This window comes from Gambusia affinis, linkage group LG13 (assembly GCF_019740435.1).
Source record: "Gambusia affinis linkage group LG13, SWU_Gaff_1.0, whole genome shotgun sequence".
NCBI classification, from domain to species: domain Eukaryota; kingdom Metazoa; phylum Chordata; class Actinopteri; order Cyprinodontiformes; family Poeciliidae; genus Gambusia; species Gambusia affinis.
The window spans coordinates 8,324,549-8,346,073 of NC_057880.1; the positions used below are offsets into that span (position 1 = coordinate 8,324,549).

General features: G+C 43.2%; 1 protein-coding gene across 2 annotated transcripts; it reads left to right on the forward strand.

Annotated features, from left to right (window-relative positions):
- Positions 1 to 384: 384 nt before the first annotated feature.
- tnfaip3 (tumor necrosis factor, alpha-induced protein 3) lies at positions 385 to 16,705 on the forward strand. Of its 2 annotated transcripts, none has more exons than XM_044135609.1 (9): positions 385 to 706; positions 3,489 to 3,916; positions 9,735 to 9,925; positions 10,018 to 10,159; positions 10,344 to 10,514; positions 10,848 to 11,028; positions 11,106 to 12,097; positions 12,216 to 12,430; positions 13,265 to 16,705. In XM_044135609.1, exons 2-9 carry the CDS (start codon positions 3,610 to 3,612, stop codon positions 13,538 to 13,540), a joined length of 2,475 nt encoding a protein of 824 aa, XP_043991544.1. In that variant the 5' UTR covers positions 385 to 706; positions 3,489 to 3,609; the 3' UTR covers positions 13,541 to 16,705. The 2 variants fall into 2 exon arrangements, with proteins under 2 accessions (XP_043991544.1, XP_043991545.1); XM_044135610.1 differs by lacking the exon at positions 385 to 706 and adding an exon at positions 713 to 1,002.
- The last annotated feature ends 4,820 nt before the right edge of the window (positions 16,706 to 21,525 follow it).

Below are 21,525 nucleotides of genomic sequence, written 5' to 3' on the forward strand. Positions count from 1 at the left end.
CAAAAAGTCCGACTTAATTCCTCTGAGCATAATTTCCAAACAGTCAAAACAGTATTGTATCATCATCATCATCATCATCATCATCATCATCATCATCATCATCATCATCATCATCACAAAATCCTTAGTCAAACTATTAAATACTCATTCAAAAGCATACACAAGCAGACTGCCAGTCAAACCCTGCTTTTTAATGAACTACAGGGGTTTTCTTTCGTATTCCTGAGTCATTTGCTGAGGCTGGTCTTTTTGGGGGTTAATGATTTATTTCTAAGGCTGTCTCATGAAATAGAGTGTGACGCGACCTGTCTCTTTCATTCAGTGAAGGCTCCTTTGTGCTCAGTAGGTGGGATATGCTTTTCAGTATTGAGTCAGACAGATGGAGGCCCCCTAGCGACGATGGGGTGGAACTACATGGCAAGGTTGAGAAAAGCGAGCAAAATGGGTGGACGGAAAGTCCCCGTGTGGAAATCCCCTTGACTTGGAGTTTTTCCTTTTTTTAAAAACTAGCGCTAGCGAACGAGAACAGTCTTTCGAAAGGCTTCTTCGAGCTGCGAGGGCTCTGTATTAGATTTTATAGTGGAGGGAAAAGAGAGGGTTGAATGGCGCCGAGAGCCGCAGCGGTGAGGCTGAGTGAAGTGGCTGAGAGAGGACTAGCCTGAGCATCCGGGAGGCTTTGTTATCACCCCCCCGACATATTACACAGGTAAGACAACACTTCTCCCTGTTTGCCTCTTCGCCTGGACTACATTCCCCGCCGAGGGGCTGGGACTTATCGGACACATCATGTTTTGAGGCCTTGAGTAACGTGTTGGTCGTGTTTCTGGGGACATGGAGGAAAGCCTGCTCACGACAGTGGCTTTGACAGCCATTGTTTACAAAGACGTCCCCCCTCGGAGCGGATAACGGGGACATTTAAACGGACAAATATACCAACGCCGCCGCAGTCGTCTCTATATACCCGCGCTCCGAAGCGCCGCTGATCACTACATTGTCTCAAAGGTAGTTGTCATTGCAATTACGTAAGCCTTTAACGTCAGCAAAGTCTCCTGTTGTTGTGTTGTGTGTTGTTGGGTTTTTTTTGTTGTCTTTCTTTTTGTATGTGTGCGTGTAGCCAGCCATGCTAAAACCGCAGCGTCCGCCGCTGTGTCTAGCCTAAAGTCAGGCTGTTTGGGTAACACTAGGCGTCCAGCGTGCCTCCTGACAGCCAGCTGTCTTGGTTTCTGCTCCCTGAAAGTGACTGACTTCAGCAGGGCCTAGTCTGTTGTTGTACCTGCTGCTGCTGCTGCTGCTCTTGGTTGGAGACTGAAGGCTCCCCCAGCCTTCAGGTGGTTGTGAACTTCAGTAGCATCCACTGACTCATTGTCAGCCTGTTGATGTGAGGATGTAGAGTTAAAAAGTAAGCAAAAGTCAAGGCTCACTTGCTGACCATTACTTTTTACTTCCTGTGTGTGAACTGGCAGCTGAAGGTTCTCCTTAATGTGTTGAAGCAGCTCTTTAAGGCCTGTGTTGCTCAACTCCTCTTCAAAAGTAAAATGTAACTTTTTTTTTCTTCTAATGAGCAATAAAAATCAATTATTATAACACAGTTGTGGTATTAAGGTTTAACAAAGTTTGAAAAAGTTGTGCACATCTGTGTTGTGTTTATTTTGGGTTTCGAAACCACAAATTATTCAAAGTCATTTAATTGAGTTGCTATTAAAAATGTCGACGATTTGAGATTTTGATGGCTGTTGGAACCAATAGAGTGATGGCCCTCCCCCACCTGTTGCTGCACACTGCCGGTCAGCAGGCTTACAAGACAAAGGTAGATGACTAGGAAACATTTTTGCTTCTTTAAATGAGCGATCGTGGCATAAAAACTAAATAGTTGACATTAACTTTCTACTACCCATCAGCTGGTAGCTAAGAATTTATTCTATTTTAGCTGAATTGTTCCTTTAAAGCAGATATTATTCGACACGTCGAAGACAGAATGTAGAATTTTATCAGTTGTTTAATCAGTGACCAGATGAGAAACAGCTTTGCATTTTTACATACACGGACCATTTAGAGAAAGTTTGCTTTGCTGTCCTTGATTTCACTTTTTATCACTTTTAAAACTGCAAATGGACTAAATTTAAATATTAAAAATGAACATCAAATAGATAATCCTCACAACATTTGCAGCAAGCTTGAGCCAGTTCTCATTATCAAGGGCCTTTCAAGGGAACTGAAAAAGATGGTGCCGCTGCGCACCACAGTTATCGTTACCAACAATAACGTTCCATCAACAAAGTGTTTGTTGATGGATATCTACAGAAAATTTCCATTGTAGTGCTTCTACAGTTTAAAATCATTTTATTGAGAAACCACGGCGGGTGCTGGAGTGAGCAAAGATTTCTCACCCAGTGGTTCTCCTCTCCAGCCTGTTGCTGGGACCAAGTCGTGGTGTTGAAACTGAAGGACTGTCACGCCTTTCTTTATTCTTTCCATCCATTGGAAATGTAAACTTTTTCTCGTTTTCGTCGAAACGAGAAAAACGAGAAACGTTACTCAACTGTGAACCTTTAGCAGATACTCAGAAAAAGCATAAAGGAAAAGAGTAAAAGTTGCCCTTTTTTGTTACAAGCCAGGCCCTAATTTAGCTTTTTGTTTCTGTTTTAAGTAAGCCTTTTAAACAACAATGTTGTGTTTCCCCTACCCCACCTGTTGCTGCACAATGGCTGTGGGGGAGCCACCACTTGTTGGATAAGAGGAAAAGCTACAAGTGGAAACTCAAGGAGTTAGCGTGTCCTTATTTGATATTTCTAACCAAAAGCATTAGCTTTAATAATTAACATGTCAAATTATTTACTATTACTTTACCCTTTTTAAATAAAAGCAACTATAGATCTTGCTATACATTGACCAGTGGTGTTACTAAGACTGGTTTATCTTTCCTCTACGTTGAGGAGTCTACTGTGTGTTTACTGAACTCCCGGTAATCTTTACCCAAAGCCCTGACGCAGGCCGACGATCACTGAAGTGCTGATGAGGCAGGAGGCCTTGTGACCTTCCCAGCAGCCTGGAAAACACTGGATCGCCCCGGGGAAATCTGGAAAGCACCAGTTGATTGTTGGGAAGCTTTGAGCTCGATGGGACAGTGGGACACCCTGTTGGGGGGCGGGAGAAACTCTCAGAAACCTTCAAGGCAAAAAGGAGAGTTAGAAGAAAAGACTATAAAGTGCTCTTTGTATTATTATTATTATTATTATTATTATTATTATTATTATTATTATTGAGTTTAACTGAACAGAATCTAATCTGAAAGCAGAAAAAAGCACCTCATTTACTCAATGATAAAGTGTTTCTGTGTTATGGGTGGTTTCCCGAGTAAACTGTAAATTAAAAGGAGATTTGTGTCTCAGTTAACGAGGAAGGGGAATCTCCACGAAAAAATTCCCACCAGACTTTGCTACCATTGTGAAATAACCGATTTTTCTCCCATTTTCTTTTCTTATGCCCAGATTTCACATTGTCCCATCATCGCCAGTTGGGTGCCTCCTCTTCCTCCTCCTCCTCCTCCTCCTCCTCTCCTCCTTGTTCCTCTTCCTCCCCTCCGTCCACTCTCCCGGCCACCCGTCCGCCATGTCGCAGGGCCAGAACTTTCTCCCCAAATTCCTGTTTGTGTCCAACCTGCTGAAAGCAGTGAAGATCCGTCAGCGCGTGCCCAACGACGTGGTGAAGCCGGCGGCCAGCGCCGGCCTCATGCACCACCTGCGGGGGATGCACCGCTACACCCTGGAGATGATCGCCATGAACCACTTCCCCCAGGCCTTCAGAGAGGTGGTGCAAGCCGCCATCCTGGACCGGGCCATGCAGGCCTCTTTGGAGCAGGAGAAGAAGCTCAACTGGTGTCGGGAACTGAAGAAGATGGTGCCGCTGCGCACCAACGGTAAGAAACCATGAAAACGCCTCTGGAGGAACAATGTTTGATGTTTGTCTGTCATTTCCTGTGAAGCTTTATGAAGTTTGGATTGTTCTTTGACAACAATGTGGAAGTCTGAATTTTAGGAACAACTGCGATTGTTGCGACTCCCCGCTGAGGATGTGCGCGACCTTTGTTTCATTTTCTGTAGCAGAAGCTGTTGGCTTATGAGTCAATGGGTTTTTGATATTTAAATTCTCAGATGTCATTACTCACAAGCAGGGTTACTGTAAATGACAACAATCAAGGTGCACGAGTTCCGCTTTCAGAGAGACTCATCCAGCAGCCTCTACGGAGGCCTTCTGCGCCCCTCTGCTAAGTCATGTTTTCTGTTACGTGCGCGCTGTGGCTCGGGAACATCCCGGCGCAGGCAAACATTCACACAAGGGCCCCTGGGGCCTCTGATCGTAGTTTCTGCACTGGAAACTTCACCGGTGTCACCCACAGCAATGTTGTTTACTGCTGGTGATCTTTCAGACCAAAGTATTTCCAGTAGTTGCATCCCCAGCAGGTTCGTCCCCTGCTTTTCTGTTTAGGCGTTTGTGAAGGCCTGTAGATTTGATGAAGCACCGCCGCGCACCTGGCTGTCGCAGGCTTGATGTTTTTTTTTTTGTTGTTTTTTTTGTCAATCAGAAGCCGATCAAACGGAACCGAATCTCCCGCGCGTCTTGTGAACTATTTTAAAGACAGAGAGGGGAAAGAACGGCGATCAAAGAAAATCTTCATCCTGTAGCCTTTGCAACAACAACAGGAAGTGGAAATCAGTCCGCGTTACATGTTTGACTTAAACGTTTAAGTTTCCAGCAGAAAACAAAATGTCTTCTTTCTTTTTTTTTTTTTTTCCTCATATGAGAAATTCCTACTCTGATCTAATCTGAGTTACTGAATGTTTTATCCCTAGAGGGTCATTGTTGATTTTTAAAGTAATAACCCAAATGAGTCACTGCCACTTTCATCAGGGGATAGTTCCTCATTCAGAAAGACCCTTTTTATTGATGACAAACCCGGCTATCTTAGACTGCCAGTAAGTAACCTGAGTGGAATTTCCTGGCTTGATGAGGCAGAATGTTAGAGCCGGACAGTCTAACTCTGAAAGACCTAGACATGACTTTGAGCAGAGGACGGACACACACGCACACATATTCACAAAGGATCTCACTGACGGTTGCTGAGTCACTGGACCTCAGCTGAGAAAACGTGACGGAGGAAGAAATCCCTCAGAGAACGTCCCAACATCTTCTGGTACATAAATTTTAGCTCCCGAAAATCCTGTTGTATTCTCAGGCTATAACTCGTGTCGAAAACATACTACAGCCTCAAACCTCCAGGGATTCTTTCGTACAAATAAATAGAATTAAGCATCACAAACTCCGGCATAATTCAAGTAGCCGAGTCATATCCGTTTTCCTGTTTCCATCCCAGCGCTGCGATACCTCATTAAATTTCAGTGTGACTTTCCTCTTGAACGTCTAGAACGCATTCCGAGGGTTTTTCCCCGAGCAGCATCCCATGTCTGTCATGTGTCCCCTTCACGCAGGATTGGTTCAGCTACAATAAACTGACTCCTCGTACTTCAGCAGCAGAGACGACACTCTACTGGTGTGAATCTTAAAGGATTTGGACAGATTTGGGGATTTTCATGTGCATCGTTCTGACTCCAGTTCAAAAGTAGCTGGAAATCGCCGCCACACAAACCTGAAGCTCATGCATAGTTAAGTTGTGGCGGATCAAAATATGAGATTCTTATGTTGTTTAAGCTTGAGTCCTAATACTTAAGGTATCCCACATATAACATTATCATATTAGCATTGATCTGAATTGCTTTTATTTAATACAAAAAAAGCTTATATTGTGTTATTGTGCTGCAAAAAGATACAACATATTAATTGTTTAGTATGATTTGTTATTTTAACATAAGGTGATAAAATTCAAATAACTTGATGAAATTCAGTAGTTGATTTCAAGTGTTTATTGCAGGGATTAGTTAAAGTTTTTGCCACTCTGCAACACTTGAAGTGGTAAATAATAGCTGGTTAGTTAGCCAAAGGTTTTAATGTAGCAATACTATTATAAGAGCAATTAGTTGAAAAGGTTGTTTAGTTTTCACACTGTGAATTTTTGTGTGTTTGACGGGAACTATTTCCAAACAGCTGACTGTATCTTTTCTTGTATGTGAGAGTTAAAATGTGCAGCGTTACTCTATTCCTTGAACAAACGGAGAACTTAAAAATGTTATATAACATTTTTAAAAACACCACGCAGGCTAAATGCTGCAAAAATCACACAACATATTGATATTTAGCTATTATAATGAGTTAAGGTGTTACAATTAACATGAGAGATGGATAATGCTTATCTAGTTGTGTTTTCAGGCCGGTTTGCTTTATAAGTAGAAGCCGTTTGCAGCCAGCTGAGCAGCAGTGTGCGTAGCGCTGTTGAAACTGTCACTTGCTTTTCAAACCTCGGTTTACTTTGATACCAGCAGCCGGCCTGTGCTTATAGTGCTGCCACCTGGATGAAAAGAGAGTAAGGGCGAGCTTGGCGTGTTTTCCGGAAGTGCCCCAGCTCACCACAGAGGAAGCGTCTATATATAGCTTGACGCCTTTCATCTTCGGTCGCCAGGCATCCTCACGCGATTCACGGTCAAAAGGTTTTCTGAGTTTGAAAACATTTGAGACGACCTGTGTCTGGATGCATCTTTGTTGAGGATGTTCTTCTTCTTTACACCCTGGAACTCTGCATTGTATGGGTTTTTTTTTTTTTAATTATTATTATTTTTTTCTTTTTTCTTGAGTGATGCAAGAGCATGGAAATGCAACAACAGCTTACTAGTCTGAAATAGGAGGGTTATATATTTTTTGCCCTGAAATACCGATGGATCTTATTCTAGCTCAAAACAAACATTCATTGGGGCCTGCCCATAGCAATGCATAAGGAGAGCAGTGACTGACTTGCGAAGCAAGTCAGTCACTGCCTCCATGCATTGCATGGCAGGCACCTATTGTTCTACACCCAATAGAACGTCTCTTTAAGTATTATAATTATTTATTTTTCTTCCGTGACCATTAATGCGGCTCGTACCGCTGCGAGCCCACCCACAAAAGTGGTATCAAAACGTGCGGCTCGAACCCGGCATTGGAGCTATTACTTTTGGTGGGATTTGGAGTTACCATGGCGACGTAAAAAGCAAAAAACGACCCCAAAATCACTAACGAGCTCACCAGGTGCAAGTCTCGTCGTCAAGGGGACGAGGCAACCTGTAAATCCTGAAAATACCCTATTTTTGAGGATTTTCTGTGTCATAACCTTATAAACTTCATTTTGTAGATCGTCCGTGATCTCTTTTAAAGTGAAGACGTCAATATGTATTATGGTTTGTCCACAACTTCTTTCTAAGCGACCCAAAGTTTTTGATTTTGGAAAAATCAGAGTGTGAAGGTCGCTCTTAGAGTGAGAGTCAGAGCGACATTTTGACCCCAAATCATTTTTAACTCGCCCTCACGCTCACAAATATTGCATGATTGGTATCAAACTTGGTCATGACATTGATACGCTGCGTGCCTGCTCCGGTCAAATGTTTTCAAAAATTATCTAGCGCTTACAGTTTTCTCTCCAGGTGCTTCAGAGCAAAGTCATGCGCCAGGGTAGCAGACAGATCTCACTGATTCACTTCCATGTATTTCTGAAAAATTTCAGACCTTGGCACACACTTTTTAATCTCATCGCTGTTAATACTGTGAGTGAGGTAGAGATATGAATGGCGGGACTATGTGAGACACAAATAGCCCTCTCATATGCTTCAAACGGTTTTCGAATATGTATTACGGTTCCCGAGCAGGAAACAGTTTTTTACAATGCTTTTTAGTCAAACTGGCTGGCTCAAACAGAATTGTCTCCCCTGGATGTCTCACTCACAGCTGGCAAAGAGGATTATTTACCATGGCAACGGAACCCAGAGCAGGGAGAGCTGCTGAGGACTACAAATACGCATCACTGTAGTTCGAACTAGTAGTTCAGTTAAAACAGAGGAGGACTGAGCTGGCCTTTAGAACAACTTGCTGCTATGGGCTGTATATAACTAATTTAACCCTGTCACTGTTACACATGGGATGAGTTTGGCCCTTTGAAATGAAGCTTACTGAAAATTTCAAAATAAAAGCCCTTGAAAATTTTTACATCAGGTCATTGCTTTTTTGAGCGTTATATGACTGATTTAATCCAATGACTACACATGGGATGACTTTGACCCTTTCAAATGAAGCTTAACAAAATTTCAAAATAAAAGCCTTGGGAATTTTTACATCATGTAATTGCTCTTTTTGGCTTTATGTGACTGGTTTATCCAAAGCACTCTTACACATTGGATTAGTGTGGGCATTTAATATGAAGCTTACTGCAAATTTCAAAATAAAAGCCTCAAAATGCCCCTCTGATAGTGCACCGAGGCGGTGCAGTGATATCATTCTGCATTATCTGTTTATCCGAGGTTAGGGAACTGCCTTGCGCAGCAAGGCAGTTGATTAGCATTAGCCTTTTAGCTTAAATAAGCTATTTTCTATTTTTCAGACTTATTAGCCATGTTTAGTATACTTAATGGAGTAAGTAAATGACAGTAAACATTCTAATGATACCCCACATGCTACTGAAAGTATTTATGCTTACATTAGCATATTTGCTCATTTTAGCTAATACACTTACTTTATCATACTGAATGTTGCATGTCCAGCTTACTTAACATTCTTGTGATTCTCCACATGCTATTGATTACATTGCAGCTTTCTTTAGCATTGATGCTAATTCTTAGCATCACAACGCTGGGTCCAAACCGACGGGCACACTTTGGCAGGCCCCAGTTAAATTTCTTCAGGAATTTTCTAGTTTTAAGAATCTTATACACAGACTGGCTTATACACATAAAGAAAAAACTAATTTTTTAGTTAAGTTACTTTCCTTATGCAGAGCAAATCATTTGAGAGCTAACAGGAAAAGCAGACAAAACGTACAGATGACAGGACCTGCATGTATGCCTTGTGTTTGCATTACACGTGAGGGCGCACCTTATCTGAGAGCCCATTAATCACAAGCCCTCATCGGCTGATGACAACAGTAGTTAAAAAACCCAAACATTCCTTCTTGTCCAAGTCACGCCTCTGTGGAAAGTACAGGACCTGCTGAGTAGCATTGATGGGATCAGTGGAGGGATCAAACACACACACACACACACACACACACACACACAAGCATAAAAAAAAGCAGAAGTTAGCACAGGGAAATTCCTGTGTTTAGTGTGACAACAGGGTATTTCAGAGCTGCGCACATTGACAAATACAGCCTCTCCTGTTTCACAATGAGGAAAAGACCCAGCAGCGCCGAAGGAGACAAAATAAAATTCCAGGGTTTTTTCGTTGCTCACACAAGCACTCCTTTTGAGCAACTTCTTGGTCATTGGATGGCGAGCAGACTGAAGAGGGACAGTAGGCAAATTATTTACTCACAAATTTTAAAAGAAGGTAACTTCAGGTCAAGTAATTTTATATACGAAACCTTATTTGAAGTGCGAGTGTGTGTACTTTTAGACCTATAGGGGTCAAGTTATAATCTACAAACCAGATAGTGATGATTGGCTCAGCGGCCTGGAAATCCCCAGACTTTAGTTACACATTAGCGTGCACGCAGGCCTCAGTCGGTCTCCAGTATTTGAATGAGTGCGTGCATACTCTGAGAACTTTCATTTCCATTTACAAAATGAACGGCTAATCTCTTTGTGTGTGGTTTGTGTCTGCAGGAGATGGAAACTGCTTGCTGCACGCAGCTTCCCAGTACATGCTCGGCGTCCAGGACACGGACCTGGTGCTCCGGAAAGCTCTCCACGGTGTTCTGAAAGAGACGGACACGGCTGTGTTTAAAGCTCGCTTCCAGGCGGAGCTGCTGCAGTCGCAAGAGTTCACGCAGACCGGGCTCAGATACACCACCATGGTACAAAAACCAGACCCAAAACCACTATGGGTTCCCTTTTCTTCAGTGGATAGGCTTTTATATCCAGATTGCTTGTGTTTGCACTGTCCTAGAACTGGGAGGACGAGTGGGACAAGATTGTAAAGATGGCATCTCCGGTCTCGAGTAGCAATGGGCTCCAGTTCGACTCCCTGGAGGACATTCACATCTTCATCCTCTCCAACATCCTCCGCCGACCCATAGTCGTCATCGCAGGTACTCAACTCTCCAACTGATGCCTAAAACCAGGATTTAAGATAAATTTTTTGGCGCTAACGCAAATTTGATTGACGGTTTCTTGATGTAAGACGAATGCAAATGTGAAACCGGAGGCGTTTTTCTTCAGCTTACTTTTAAAATTAGTTCGGCTAAATAGTTTTTGTCTTATTTTCATCAACAGACCAGGTGGTGAGGAGTATGAAATCTGGCTCCTCCATCTCCCCTCTGAACGTGGGCGGGATTTATCTGCCTCTACACTGGCCGCCCACGGAGTGCTACAAATACCCGATAGTGCTTGGCTATGACTCCCAGCACTTCGCACCCCTCATCACCGTCAAAGACAGCGGCCCAGGTAGGATGAATAATAAAATCAAACCGATGGGTGTAACGCAGCCGGTGCAGGGTTTCCTCTAACATGTAAATGATTGTGGCACCACACCTTCACAGCCCGAAGTAGATGGAGAGAAAAGCCAAAGAAAGATACCTAAGGAAGGCTACGTTGAATGTTTTCTTTACTTAAAGCCTGTAAAAGCGACCCTAATGTTGACGTTTTATAGTTTGGGCATCATACGTTACATTTCAGACAAGCCACCACCGTGGTTTGAAAAAGTCCTAGAGGAAGCCCTGCAATGTTTGGTGGTGGTAAAAAAGGAAAAGAAAAGAAAACGGTCTTCTGTTTTTGCAGAGATCCGAGCCGTTCCGCTCATCAACCCAAAGAGGGTGGGCTTTGAGGAGCTGAAGGTTCACTTCTTGATGGAGAAGGAGCAACCGCAGAAAGAGAGGCTGCTCAACGACTACCTGCACCTCATAGAGATCCCCGTCATCGGCCTGGGCCATGAAACCGCGTGCATCATGAAAGCTGCGAAGTTCGTAGGATTCATAAAGTCTAGTCGCTAGAGCTGATTGAAGGTTTGATGTTAAACATGTTGTGTGTAACTGCTAGGCTGGACGAGGGCAACCTTCCCGAGGACATGAACTTGATGGAGGACTACCTGCAGCTCGTCAACCATGAGTATCAGCGCTGGCAGGAGGACAAGGAGCAGGCCTGGGCCGCCCAGCCCCAGCGACCGCCACCCTTCTCCGTCTCCCAGCTCTCCCTCATCGAGATCCGCTGCGCCACGCCGCGGTGCACCTTCTACGTCTCTGTGGACACGCAACCTCATTGTCACGAATGCTTCGAGAAGCGACAGGCCACGACAGGGGGCGGGGCCAGAATAGAGGGGGTGGTCCAAACCAAGGGCGCTGGCGTGCAGGGAGGACTGGGGATGATGGGAGGAGCGGAGACAGAGGTGAGCGCCAGAGGAGCCAGAAGCAGCAGTCCGCCTTGCTCTTCCTCCGGGAGGGGCGTGGTGCTGTCGAGTCCCCGCTCGGCCCCGCCCACCGCCCCCAGCCTCAGCCTGTACAGTGAAACTCACGCCATGAAGTGCAAAACACCCGGCTGCCTCTTCACCCTCAGCGTGGAGCACGACGGGCTTTGCGAACGCTGCTTCAACGCCAGGCAGAACCACGGGCCCCCCGCGGCCGGAACTGCCGCCACAGGACTCCCGGGGCCTAACGGGGCGCCTGTCGTTTCCCACCCAGCCCAGGGGTCGGGGTGGACCCAGTGGGGGGGCTGCGACGCGGAGACGGAGCGATGCAGCATGTGCCGGCAGGAGGTGTTCAGGATATTCAACGGCCTGTGTCCGCCCTGCATGCAGAGGCAGCAGGCACCGGAGAGGGGGGAGCCGCAGCAGGGCAACCACAGGACTGAGGCCTCGGCTTGGAGCCAGGCCAGAGACACTGAGCAGCCGTGCCTCACCCTCACCCCAGCACACACGTCGGCCTGGCAGACTCCTCTGGCCCAGCGCTGTAAAAGATCCGGCTGCCAGTTCTTTGGGACTCCAGAGAAATTGGGTTTCTGCACTATTTGCTATGTAGACTATCAGACAAATCACCGTAAGTCCCGACTCGACGTGATGCAGTTGCATTGCTTTTCAAATGTGGAAAATGTCCTGTCAAAGCGACAGTTTAGCTAACATGGGTCGCCATCTTTTTTCTTTTTTTTTTGTTCCAGGCTTGACTCCTCCTCCTCCTGCCCCGGTCCAGAGCAGGCGCGGTTTGGAGACAGGCTTCCAGAACGCCACACGGTGTCGGGGGTCCGGGTCCGGGTGCGGCGCGGTTGGCAAGGCCATGCTGGAGGGCTACTGTGACAAGTGCTACGTCAAAGAGCAAAGTGCACGTCTTAATCAAGTTGCACATCGGACACCACACTCCCCTCCTCTGGTCATGGTACGTGTCGGCTGCACCTGTCCTACCTGGTTGTTATTAACCTTTTACTTTTAGCATCTTTTATTGCAACCGCTGCTGTTTTCCCCGTTAGTTACGGTAAAGTAAAAACAATTAATGTATTGGCTACAGGGCTGAAGCAATTTATCATGATTAATCCATTACTGAAAAAAATTGTCAACTAATCTAGTAATGAGTTAATCATGACAGCATTCAAACTGAAAAAGGCATTTTGCTAAAAAAAAACCCAAACTTAATCTGAACAATGATTAAGCCAAAATCGTACAAAGGAATTATACATTACAAATTTCAAATATCAGGTTTGTATGTATCTTCCACCCAGAACTCCTCAAGTGGCATAGTGTAGCTTCAACTAATTCAAATTCTGTAAACAAAAGAATACAAAAAAAATCTTTTTCTATTCATTCATAAAATTATTTAATCCTAAAAATAGTATTTTCTTTTAGCTTCAGATGTATCCTGGAGCTAAAATGCAGCTTCCTAGTTGCATTTTAGGTAGTAATATATGTACATATATTTTTTTATTTAAAAAAAATTAATTATGTTTTATTTACATCTTTTATAGTAATACTAATATTGCATAAGTAAGGTCTAAGTGCTGAAATGAAAAATCTACAGAATGTGGCAATTTTTTTTACCTGAATATTTGATTACTAAAATAATAGCAAGTTGCATCCGTAATAATTTACTGGGGATCGTTTGACATCGACAACAAGAAGTGCTGTGTAAAAAATGATGCATGGTTTAATACTTGTACATGGCACTGTAGTATCTCTTAGGTTCTAACCCACCTCGTTCTTCCTCCTGTTCCCAAAGCGTGACCGAGCAGCTAAGCCCAGATCCTCGCAGCAATCCCAGACCCAGACCCAGTGCCGGCGGAGCGGCTGCAGCAACGTGTCCCCGGGCTGCACGGACCTCTGCCCCGAGTGCCACACGCGAGGCCAGGGCCGGGAGGCGGGAAGGAGGGCGCAGGCGCCCAAGGAGAAGTCCAAGCAGAGGTGTCGGACGCAGGGCTGCGACCACTATGCCAACCAAGAGAAACAGGGCTACTGCAACGAGTGCGACCACTTCAAACAGATCTACCGCGGCTGACCGCGGCGCAGCACACCACAGCGACGACGACACATCGGTAGCACGCCAGAGCCACCGCCCTGCAGTGGGCTCCCCATGCCAGTCAATGCACCTCTGATACTAACTAACCAACTAACTAACTAGCTAGTGACTAACTAGTAACCTTATGGCCTGAAAAAAATCAATCCCCTCCCCCCCAATGTCGAATGTGAAGAGAGTGTGTGTACGAGGGAGGGGGGTGGTGGTGAGTGAGTGTGTGTGTGTGTTTTTGTTTTTGGTTTTTTTTTTACTTTGCAGTAGACATGGCCTCCAGAATACCTCTTTGTGCAATTATTATCATCTGATTCGCCGTGTGCTCTTACACGGCCAGAGGTTTGGCTCCATGTCCGAGCAACTGACTGAACCCTTGTGTACAGCGTGTATTTAGAGGTACATAGAGAACCGTGCCGGACAAAATGATTGTATATTGGCTTAACGAGAAGCATCTGACATTGCTTTATAGACCACAGCCAAGGATTTTTACCATGTCTGTCTGTCTGTCTTAATCCACCTGTGTATCCGTCTGCCTGTCTGTCTAGCATTTTGCTCTGTTGAAGTGAGAGATGCAGTAGTTGGGAAATCCCAGCAAACAAGTCTCTGGCAGTAGGAAGCAGAAGTGAGACGAGCTGAGCCGATGCAACGCTCCTCCTGTCTGGAGGTCAACTTTGTTCATCTTAGCTTCCCCTCCAAAAAAAAAAATCTCTCGTTAGGCATGGGCCGCTATGAGAATAGGACAGTATAACTGAGCTAAAGTGCAGCAGTTTCGCACAAAATGACACAAACATTTAGAACAGATCTACTTTCTGTTATTTAAGATGTATAAGCAGCGATTATTCTTATAGCTGATGAAATATTTTGTTTACTATGAAATTTAAATTGATGCTATCTTTAATAGCGATGTGACGTTTTCAAATCTGGATAAGTATGAAAAGAGGAAAACTAAGAATGGAACTATGTTTGCATTTCCGGACTTTCAAGCTCCCTGTCTTATTACCTATAAGATCAAAATTTATTAACGTGTCTTTGGAAAAATCGTTTTTAGTACTTACTTATGAACTTAAGATCTTTATTTTTGTTTCGCCATGTCCCTTTTGAATTTGGGACGAATGGAATTAATGCTGTTGCATTTATAACTCTTGATATCCAGAAACCAGCCCAAGCCTTTCTCACTAAAGATCAATCGCCTACAATTCTTAAAACGATAATGAACGGCCATTGCTCCGCGAGAGGAAAAGCAAATACTCGTTTTCAAGCAAGTCCTCACAAACTACCGTCACTTGTGTAGGTTAAATAGCGTCAAACGGAAAGTAAAAGCGAACCATGTGTCCAAACGGTGCGAGACAGACAGGGCAGGTCCCTGCTAGTTTTGGTGCTACATGTACAGAAACACGAGCCTTTCCCATTGTAGCCGACATCCTGTTGTCATCGATCAGAAGGCAGGGAACACAGCGAAGACAGAACTTCTTACTATTTCTCCTTTCCTTCCTCTAGTTTTCCTCCTCCTTCAACACAGATCTGTTGCCTTGGACATTGTTTCCATGTTTACTTACAATTTAAGCACCTAGAAACATTCACACACACGCACGCGTATACACATCATGCACACGGACGTCATATTGCCGGTCCTGTCAGTAGGGGATTGTTTCCAATAAAAGATAGAAAGTGTGAGCGTACAAATACGCCTCGGTCTGGATAATTAATCGTCTCAAACCACCGCAAACACACCTTTGCACATGCACACACAGCTCCTGTGAGATTGTACACCCGAGCCTGAGGTGACGTGTAGGTAAACGAATCCCTGAAGAGTTGCATTGCTCGCTCCGCTCCCGCTGGACGAGTCGGGACGACGGCGGTTCCCGAACTTCCAAGAGCAATCCCGTCGCCTGCTGCGGCGAGTTTCCTTAATCTGAATGTGTTTTTTCCGTGCCGTTTTTCCACGACGGCGCGTTTATCGGGGCTGATCCTTGATAAGTTTTGCCTTTAAGTAGTTCTGATATTTTATGGACCATAATGGGGGTGGGTGGGACGTCGGCTCTCCCACTTTCTTAAAATGCTTTTGTGAGCATGGAACCTAGTCCGTATTGTAGGACCTTCCAACCCGATGCCTCATTTTACAACACAAACAGAAAAATGCACAGGTCTGTGCATCTGGATGATACACTCAAGCAAAACTGACATTTCTGTTTCCTTTTGTTGGTTTTGGAAGCTTTTAATGGATTTTGATATATCTGTTTGTTTGTTTGTTTTTCTCTTTCTTTCTCTTTTTTGCCAAAAGACAAAAAGGTTTAAAAAGAAAAGAAAAAAAAAATCAAAAAACATGTGCCATCAAAACAGTTGTTGTTACCTCCTTAAAACGGCCAGCCTGGGTTATTCTAGACTAACTTTTGTGCCACATATAGACATCTTCAATTCCGTGTAACCTCACACGAACGTCCCCAAATCGCACCATGAATTTCTCATCTGGTTCGAATAGTGAGAAGTGCAGATAACCTGAAGCGCAACACGTTTTTATCAAAACTCCGATGTGACATCAGCCGCTGCAGTCATTCCCCTCGGCCCCTGCCGCCAAACGCCCACTCCTCTGTAGATGTCCATCTGTGGCTTTAGTGTAGAAATGACAACCAGGCTCTCGGTCTGCCTTTTTCATTCAACTGTAACTGAAGCTGTCGGGCCAGCCCACACATGCTGACGGCCTGTGCGTAGATCTCTGTGTGCTTTAATCACCTCTAGACGAACCTTAATCAATTGAAGACCAACTAGTGGTCAGCTCATCAGGACCCACCCTAACATGCTTTTGGAGGTGGGTTCTGACGGTTATCTTTCTTTCCTGGTTTTTTTTGTTTTGTTGTTGTTGTTTTTTTAAGTTGCCTGGGAGGAGATCATATAAATTGCACATAATTTGTCTAAGCTGCTGAGGCATTTAGGACTTGTCTAGGGACATTCCACCGGTAGAGGAAGCATCGGCTTAAGAGCAGAAGGTGTAACAAAACATGCAAATGGTTTGGAAGTTTCTTTCGACAATAGGGTATTGTATGAAAAAAAAGCCTGGTTTTATTTGTTAAGTATTTATTCATATCAAAATATCTGTATTGTGTGATCCAATAATTATTTATATGTTGTGAAAATATGAATTATTTTTACTAAGAACTCTTGACTATTGTGGTTCTTTACTCTGTTTTGTGTGTGTGTGTGTGTGGATGCTTTTGTGGTAGAGGTGCTTAGTTAAATAATTAAAAAACTCTCATAAATTCAAATCAAAAATTTTTACCTACATTCATTTGTTCAGACATTTAATTTTGATCAATTCAATTAAAAAAAATTACAGTGTTAGATTAGATTGATCAATTATTTTATTTCAGAAATGTCAGTAAGTCACACTTGGAGTAAATTTACTGCATGGCGGTTGTGGCTGCTTTTGTATAAGCCACTGCATCCATGCGGAGTGGCATGGACTCAATCAGCTTCTAACTCTTTACTTTGTCATCCTTTGAGAACCCCTTTTCATCACCTAATATAATGTACAATATCTCACAGACGTGAGAATATCCCCTCATGTTGTTTTATATTTTATTATACCATTTTATGGGACAACGCTTTAATATGACGTGAAGTGATCTGTGTACAGCTTGCATGAACGTAAATTAGCTATCCTATAAAAATAACACACAATGTTTAAAGCAGTGCCAACAAAAGTGAGTACAAATTGTACCCAAAGTGTGTGTGTGTGTTGTGCTGCCACCATTATGTTGCATCACTTCCTTTGCGCTCTTGGACAAGGAGTCCACTAGAGGTTCACAGGAATCTTCCACGTCGACATTGTGAAAGCTGGGGGATGTTCGGGACGTTTTGCTCCTCCACCTTCTATTTGAGGATGCTCCAAAAATTCACCAGGGTTCAGGCCTGCTGACATGCTTGGCCAGTTTCTTTAGCAAATAAGTAGTCGTCTTTGAGGTGTGTTTGGGGTCGTAACCATGTCGACACAGCGCCCTGCGGCCCATTTTCTAAAGGGAGGGGATAATGTTCTGCTTTAGTGCGTTTGTACGTTGGCATCCATGGCTTCCCACAGCCAGCAGCAGTCAGTCGACCCCAAACCATGACTCTCTGTTCACCATGTACTCCTGACCTTGTTACTGCCACACACCCTTGACACCATCTGATGCTACAGTAATGCTGGCATCTATTTTAAAAACTCAATCTCTGGAGATGACGCTGAGCACATCCACTCAACTTCTTTCGTCGACCACGGCAAGGCCTGTTCTGTTCTGTGTGCTGCACAGTTTCAGAGTGGAGGCCATTGTCGTATAGCCTTGGCCAGGGGTTTTCAACTCCAGTTCTGGTGTCCGGCAGCATTTTAGTTGTGTCCCTGGCCTGAATCACCTCTAGTCAAGATCTCCAGAGTCCTGCTAATATATTTGACTTGTGTGTTGACGTAGACGTTTAAAAGTCACAAGACACCGACTCTCGAGGACTGGAGTCGAAGATCCCTGGCCGAGGCCATGTCGGGTTTTTTTTTTCAGATCCTCAGTGTTTTTTGCCATGTTGAACTTCCAGTGATCAGTATGAGACGGCGATGGTGAGGACACCAAATTTAACACACCTGCTCTCCATTCACACCTGAGAGCTTTTAATAACAATGAGCCACATCACATGACACTGGGGAGAGAAAACAGCTAACTGGGCACTATGTGGGGTGTACTCACTGGTTTAGACAATTTGTGGTGTCATTTTGAGGGGACAGCACATTTGCAGCTATACAAGCTGCTACGTTTTGCATTAAATTGCCATATTTCTAATGAAAAGATACACGAAATTGAAATTGTAAAATTGAAATTCTAATGAAATTGTACACGAAGATGGACTGTGTACAATGAATTGCATGAGCTTTAACTAAATTAAATAAATTAGCTTTTTTGTCGTCTTTTTAATCACTCAAGCTGCATCTGTAGTGTTTGTGTGACTGGTTGAAAGGAAGAAGTGTATTTTTTTTTTTCTTTCCTGAATCATGTAGCACACGCATGCATGCTCCGCTACGCTTTGCAGGATGCATTCATGCTGTCTGAGGCTCAAATGTTGCACTCTTGTAGCATTTCCCCTAAGGTGTTTATTTCTCAATGCTATTTCTACAAAAAAGAAAAATTCTGCTTACTGAATCCATCTTCAGTGTAGGAAGTGGTGTGGGTGCTGCAAAAAAAAAAAAACAACAAGAAAACATCAGATAACAGATGACTGAGGCCTGGTTCAGATGTGGCACAATGCACCATTTTCACTCAATGCAGACTTGGGTTAGGTTTTTTCTTTCTTTTTTTTTTACCCTCCTTCCCTCCGCCTCTTTTGTTTGTTTCTCTTTTGTAACAAATTTCCATCCAATCAAGATCAAATGGTGACTTTTCTTTTGTACTTTTTCACATCATTATTTTTTTTTCCCAGGCTATTGTTAGGGTGTCATGTGTTTTAATAGTAATGGAAAAAAAGGGATCCCCCACCCTCACATATATATAGATATATATATATAAAAAAAAAACAGAGAGCTCACTTATGAGGAATAGATTATCTGGTGGGAGGGGGAGTTTGGAGTGAGGGGAGATCTGGCCGTTAGAGTTGGGGAACTGGTTAGAAAGGCTGCAACTGGGACATTTAAGATCAGTGGGACAGCAGGGCTTTGCGTAGGCTGCACATGGTAGGCTGATGTGGTTTCCTGGAAATAACCCGACATGCAAATATGTAAAAAGAAAAAAAAAAGAAAAAGAAAAAGGCACAGTTCCTCTGACAAGAAAAGTAGCGGTGTGTTGCCTAACATATGAGAGCCTCTGTGAGAACCCTTTTGTGATGCATTTTATTAGCGGTAATATGGCAGTAAGTTTAAAAAGAAAATACAACATTAAAATAATGAAGCAATCAGAACAGCTTTATATGTTTCATTTTAATATTGAATTTATTAATGAGCAACCTTCTGAGCAAAATTCTGTGACGCCACACACACACCAGGATGCCAAAGTGAAGAATGTGAATAGGTTTACTGGAGCATCTAAGAACCTCTGATTAGTGGTTCATTCCTTCCAGTTAACCTGGAGTTTGAAAATCACATAATTGCTTCTCAGTGCTTCTCTTCAAAATAGGCAAGACAAGAGAACGTTCAGATAAGGCAGGTGAGGGTTCATCTTTAGATGTCAGGAAAAGGTGACAAGAAAATAGCTGTTCACCATATTTACAGTCAGCACAATAATTAAGACTGTGGAACTGTTTAGTCCAAATAAAGTTCACTGAAGCAAAGAGCAGCAGCTTGAGGTCACCAAGTCTCCAGAACGACGTTTAAATGTTATCAAGATCCCAACTATTTAGGAGTAACATCGGGAAAGGACATTTTCTGTCTTACCAACTCAAATGTTTACCCCTACACTCGTGGTCTGGAGTCAAAACATCCGATTTTTCTAGAGCTAACCCGGGTCCACATGAGGATTTCAATTAAACAGTTTCAACTTCAGATTTCTGTGAAGTTCAATGATGTAAATGTATTATCTCCACATCCCCGATGCTGGATTACCTACATAACTACAAAGATCAGAGGTGAGATTTCACAGAGATAGGACTCAGGTGTGTGAACAAAGTTTTACATGGCCATTTGCATTTGTTCAAAGACAATAAAACTGAAATCACTTACTTGGTTCACACCGTGCTTTCATGTGACTCACTGATGGGAATTTAGATGCCTCCTTTTTTCCAGGCTATATGAATGTGAAACTTTCCCGTGTAAAACTGTGGATTTGTTTTCAGTGTCATAATTCCATCAAAGTCTCCTTCTGCAGAACATACTGAGCAGTACAGGAAGTAAAGAATACTGTTTTTCAGTAAATGTTCAAGGTGTGTTCACACACACAATGCACTTTTGAAACAAGGCTCAGTCTATGTTTCCAGGACTTTGACAAACCGCTCTTTGTGTGCTGGGTGCTTTTGTAATGTTCAGCAGGAATGTCAGGCTGCATAGAGATTATATTAACAGATTTTTATATGAGAACACGCACTTCAAATGAGTGATATAAGTACTACAAATACATCTTCATTAAAGTTACTAGAGGGTTAAAAGTGTTAAAAAAAAAAGTGTGTGTTTTAACTTTTTGGCTCCTTTGGTTGAGTCCTGCAAGTTGTTTTCAAAAGTCTGGGGTACTCTGAAATTATTTTGTGGAGAAATGTCTTCTCATTTTTGTGAAAGTTGTTTATTGAAAAATTTTTTTAATTCTTATTTTCTCCATTTCTGATGAGATCGGGGGTCAAATTGCAGTTTCACGTCAGAAATTTGAAATGTCCCATATGCACATTTAATCCGATCTGACGGGTAATTAATTACTCAAGACTCAGCCTCTATAATCTGGAATTGGATGAATTGAAGTAAAGTAACTTATCAGAAATCTATTGAATCAGCGTCACTGAGGAAACAGGACCAGTTGTGTCCATAGGAATCATCTAAGATCTTTTTCATGTGAAATGCTACAGCAGAGAAACCAGTAACTATGCTTTAACTTTTTGTGCTTTTGTAGTAGCAGGTACCCCTGGTGTGAGTAATCCCACCTGACCTCACAGGTTTCTCATCTTATTCAGGATGTGATATTCTGAATCAACAAAACCTGCCTCCTTTGAAAAGTTATTTTCACACTTCCATATTGACTGCTGTAATAAAAGCAAACAAAAATATGTATAGCCCTCGAACCTTTTCACCACCACAGCCACAAAGTTCAGTGTATATTTTTGGAGATATAATGTGACAGGCTGGCACACAAAGTGGTCTATTGCATTAGGGAAATCCCTTTACAGCCTCTATTTAACCAGGTCAGTCCAACTCACATCAAAGATTTCTTTCACAAAGGCAAAGCTGGGAATAAAGATGTTAAGATAAATACATCACAAGTAACAAAATGAACACCTGCTTGTATTAAAAACAAGTAATTGTAAAGTGAAATTAAAATAGCATTTGT